At 41.3% G+C, this 5,000-nt stretch overlaps 2 protein-coding genes across 2 annotated transcripts in view; one reads left to right on the top strand and one right to left on the bottom strand.

Annotated features, from left to right (window-relative positions):
* Window positions 1-308, top strand: part of lamc2 (laminin, gamma 2) — a 9,891-nt gene extending 9,583 nt beyond the window's left edge. Inside the window, exon 21 of the mRNA XM_061084877.1 lies at window positions 1-308. This exon is cut by the window's left edge and continues 136 nt beyond it. Within this exon, the coding sequence (XP_060940860.1) occupies window positions 1-118 (118 nt within the window). The 3' untranslated portion in view covers window positions 119-308.
* A 3,311-nt stretch (window positions 309-3,619) lies between these two features.
* The window catches only part of nmnat2 (nicotinamide nucleotide adenylyltransferase 2), an 8,099-nt gene continuing 6,718 nt past the window's right edge, over window positions 3,620-5,000 (bottom strand). Inside the window, exons 9-11 of the mRNA XM_061085070.1 lie at window positions 4,274-4,375; window positions 4,125-4,192; window positions 3,620-3,722 (exon numbers count right to left, since the gene is read on the bottom strand). Coding sequence (XP_060941053.1) covers window positions 3,620-3,722; window positions 4,125-4,192; window positions 4,274-4,375 — 273 coding nt within the window. The remainder of the gene's footprint in view (window positions 3,723-4,124; window positions 4,193-4,273; window positions 4,376-5,000) is intronic.

The following is a 5,000-nucleotide window of genomic DNA, read 5'->3' on the forward strand; positions in this document are numbered from 1 at the left end:
GCTGGGCGCCATCAACCTGGACATCACGACCATCCTGAGAGACATCGCCAACCTGGATGACGTCCTGAGGTCCATCCCCAGCGGCTGCTTCAACAGCCCCCCCATCGAGGAGCCCTGAGGCTTGTGATTGGTCCAAAATAATGACATCACCACAGAGTCCAAGTGATTGGCCAGTGGGTGAACGAATTATGCAAATGAATTATAAAACAGTATAAAAATACATTTTTTAAGATTTTTTAAGTATTTTTCAGAAGCAGAATTTATTTTTATTTTTGCACTTTTCAACTTTAATGAAATCGATGCGACCGACGCAAAAATCTTCATATTTTTCTGTTTGTAATGTTGACCTGTATCTTTCTATTGATCTTTCTGACGACTGAATGTTTGATATTTATATCTGTACATACACTTTTTATCTCTTTCATATTTCAGTTTTTATTTGCTTTATTTAAATGTATTTTTCTTTTAACATTAAAACTTTAAACGTTCAATACTTTCCCTTCATTTCTGCCTCAAACGTTTGCAAAGCTCTGAAAGGATGAAAATTAAAATAGTAAAAGCAGAAACAAATAATTTGTCAACGTTTAAAAAAACAAATATTATAAATGTTTTTTATTTGTATGAAGCTGGGTAAAGTTTTTGTTTTACTTTATCGTTCCTGATTCTTTCTCTCTGTGGACATTTCGCTGACTCAGCTGCTCAGGACTCGTTTCCTTGTTGGATTTTTCACATTTCAGTGGACGTTCATTATTTTCCCTGAACTTGTATTGAGGAGTTATTTCTTTAAAGAGACTTTGCAGTGAGCTGGGTTTAAAATCCCGTCCTCTCTTAACCAGACCTTGATCAATAATGTCACAATAACTTTAACATCAGCTGATGTTAGTGTTTTATTCTCAGTGAATCTACTGATTATTAATTATTCATCAGACATTGATTTATGATGAAAAATCCTCAAACTATTGATCAGATAAGCTTCACCTCATCAGGACTTCGAAGATCAAACCAGAACTTTTCTGTTGCATGTTTCAGTTTGAGGCTTTTCATTATGAAATGAGAAGGAACCGTTTGATAGGAACTCATTTTCTCTGAAGCTTCTGTTTGTTCCATGTTTCCTTTGATCTGTTACTTCTGGTTTCACTTTGAAATTTAGAGACGAAAGAATTCTGTCTGACAAACGTACGTCCTGTGGTCTTCACCTTCGTGGGCGGAGTCTACCTATACTGGACTCTGATTGGTTTATAGACGGCGTCTGACATGGACATGTTGTCAGGTGTGTGTGTGGGGGGGGGTAGTCTTCATTTGGTTGCCATGGTTACAGCTTTATGGTATCACGAGCAGCATCAGCACCTTCAGGCGCATTCCTCCAAAGTAGTACAGTCCACTACAGTACTACACATTGCTACACAGCACTACAGTACTACAGTACTCCACAGTACTTGGGTACTCCACAGTACTTGGGTACTCCACAGTACTACAGTACTTCTCGGAGCGAAGCCAGTAAACTGAAGAGGAGGTTAGTGAAGGAATGATGAAGAGGGAGAGAGAAAGTGAGCGAGAGTGAAGATCGGAGAAGTTTTTACTTGATGTGGAACGATAACAGATAAAAATCAATAACTTCGGGAGCTGATCAGAGCTGGAGGACGACACCTCTGAATCCCGAGGACAGTAAAGACTTTACGGATGTTCTAACGATGGTCGGTTAGCAAAACACTGAACAAATATCGTATTGTAGTGTATCAATTATATCATATACATATATGTATACAGTTTGTCGATAGCGGGTTGTATACAATGAGCATTCAGGTTATGCTTCGCTCCTCTGATGCTTTTCATTCTTTTTGTTATTTTACATTTAATTGTGTCAACAAATCAAAGTTTTCATCATATTTGACTAAAATCCTGTCACATGATCTTCGTCTTCAGAGGTTGTCGGTTCCATTTCTGTCAGCTTGTTGACAAATACACATGAGAACCAGTGAACTAGTATTTACAACATTCATATGAACATTAATTACAGCAAGCACACTGGAGGTCGGGGTTCTGAGGGGCGGCAGCACCCCCCGCTGACCAGGGGTGTAACTACAAGGGGAAAGGTTTTATTTCGTGTCATTTTCTCGAGTAACATTTTGAGAGCAGCACAGAAGCTTTTTTATAAGATTATATTTCATTTTTAGAACAGAGATGTTTTGATGCAGTAGAGTAGAACACAGTGGAAGTTGGTGTTTATTGTCTGGTGTTGTGTAAAATGTTGTTGGTCCTTCAAATTAATACCGAATCCACAATATTGTGTTGTTGAATTTAATAAGACGTTATTATATGATCTCTAACTGAGTTTCTGAATTACACCCCCACTACCACCCCCCCCCCAACCCGAGTGGACTGAGGGTAAATCTGACATGGTGTTGCTTTTACAGTCAGATATCGAAGTCTGACCTCTGACCTTAAACTAGAATCAGATCTGGACCCTCAAACAGGACCTGACAACAAGTCCTCACAACCATAGAAAGACAAAGACACACACACACACACACACACACACACACAGATCATTTACAGCGTGAGTAGAAAATGTGGGTTCCGATGATTCCCACAGTTTATTAGAGATATTTAGATATTTTGGAAACACGATCACAACAGAGTGATTTGAACATCATGCTAGAACCAGACTCTGCGCATGCAGGCGAACAGAGCGAGTGATGAGCAACACACTCACAACAACAACGACAACAACAGCAACAACACTGCTGCTGAGGATTAGGTTTAGAAAAGTTCCCTTCTTCATCATTATCTTCGTCATGGACACGTGTGTTAAATCTTTGACTCAGTGTTCGTAGGTTCGGTTCTTTTCGCCGCCACTGACCTGCGGGCGGAGCCTGAAGCTGCTGCACTGTTGCTATGGTTACCTGTGGTTTAGCACATGCTGAGCTCTGGTGAAGCGGCGGTTGGAACTGCTGTGACACGAGTTCAAGTGATGTCCGAAAAAACCCAAACCCACGGGCTTCATGCAAGAAGACGTGAAGTTTACGCTGAGTCACGTTCGACACCTGAGATGTTAATTATCTGCTCAGTGTTTGGTCTCCACCGCCTCCTGAGGGAAACATCTGGCTCCACATGTTCACCAGCTGCTCTCTGACTGACAGTGTTCACAGATGTTTACAGATGTTGAGTCAGGTCAGTGAACAGATGATCCACTTTAAACTCACAGGTTCAGAAAAAGAGATGATGTGACGAAAAAGAGTGAAAGGTCGAAAGAGGGAAAGTGAGTTTGTGAGCGTGATGAGAACCTGGTGAAGCTGACGCCCCCTGCTGGTGAACATGTGAACGACTCCTCCTCCCTCAGCTCAGATTGGTTGTTTCTTTGTAAAGAGACTTTTTTCATTTTCCAAATTTCACCGTCCCAAGTTATGGTCTCTTTCACTTTTTTTAATTTACTTCGGAGTCGTTCTGGCATGAAGCTCGTCGCCTTGATACACTCGTCTTATCCGTTTACACCTCGAGTGACAAAACATGTCGTCACGATAACCTCCGTCCCGTATATATATATATATAGTTTGAAGTTGATTGGACCCCCCCCCCCCACACACACTCTCCATGTTGTCATGCAGTTCAGCTCGGGCCTCTACCCCGAGGCGGTGATGTACAGCTGACTCTGCAGGATGTAGTCGATGACGGGCTGAGTCAGATAATCCACGACGTGTCCGTCCCCGTGCTGCAGCGCCAGTCTGTGGGGGAGGAGTCATGTTATACATCCCTGCAGTAACACCTGAAAACTACCGTCACATGACCACTGACATCAGTGACCATGTGATCTAAACAGGAAGTAGATTGTCTGCTCTGCAGTTGGTTGCTTAGTAACAGAAATTACTCTGAGGAAGCACCAGCAGCGTTTCTCTGAGGCTGGAAACTCCATCAGGCGTAACCATAGCAACATGGCTCGTGTCAATGTGGGCGGAGCCAGAGAAAACAAGCTTGAGTTCTGGTGACGAATGAAAACCTTCAGTTTCTATAGTTTTATATTGAAATCACGTCTTTGTCTCCTACAGGTAACTGTCAGACAGTTGTAGTGGATTACTTGAGCAGTATTTGAGTAAGTGTACTTGTACTTCAGTGTGAGTAATCTGCACCTGCTCTTGGTGGAGCTGACGATGGACAGCGGGTGGTTCATGTCGTCCTTCATCACCAGGATGTTGTCCTGAAACCAGAGCAGCACACAGATGAGACAACGGACGAGACGCTGCTCCCCCTACAGGCCGAACCCTGCTGCTGCACCCACCTTGTATCTGCGGAGAACAGACGAGTGGTTCATGATCCTCTCGGTGTCGGCTCCGTCACGAGGAACCACCACGATCCCGAAGTCGCCCACGATCACCTCCATCTGCAACCACAGGTTCACCAACTTCACTCAACAGCCAGCAGGGGGCGACACTCGGCTGATTATTACTCTTCACATCAAAACAACTTTCTTTTAGCACAATAAACGAACTGTGTCGTCAGGTAGACGTCTGTGAGACACAGTTTGACTCAATATTATCACTTACAGCTTATTATTTATATCATGTTTATAACTAACTTTATAACTACTGAAGATCTGATATTTAAAATATGATTAAACGATTGATTAACCATTAATTATGTTTTTGTTTTAAATTCTGCCCGATTGGAAAATGTTTCTACAAAGGCTACGAGAGGCACATTAGTTTTTTATCAGAAAATATTTGTTTTGTTTTAGACGAAGTTTAAAGTTTTAGACTTTTTATAAACTAACTTAGCAGGTGGTGCTGGATCAATGAATTCGTAATATTTCAGTATTATTACTTTTACTGTAATATTACTTATTCATAATATTCCTAATTTATATATTTTCTTTTAATAACTTTTTATTATTATATTCAGTAAACATTTAAAAATAAATAAACCGCTCAAATGTTTTCTTTAACATGAGGAAACTTTAGAAATTGATTCAGGCTCTCGAGCTTCCGTCACTGAAACGGTGGAACAGC

Source organism: Limanda limanda, chromosome 13 (genome assembly GCF_963576545.1).
Source record: "Limanda limanda chromosome 13, fLimLim1.1, whole genome shotgun sequence".
NCBI classification, from domain to species: Eukaryota; Metazoa; Chordata; class Actinopteri; order Pleuronectiformes; family Pleuronectidae; genus Limanda; species Limanda limanda.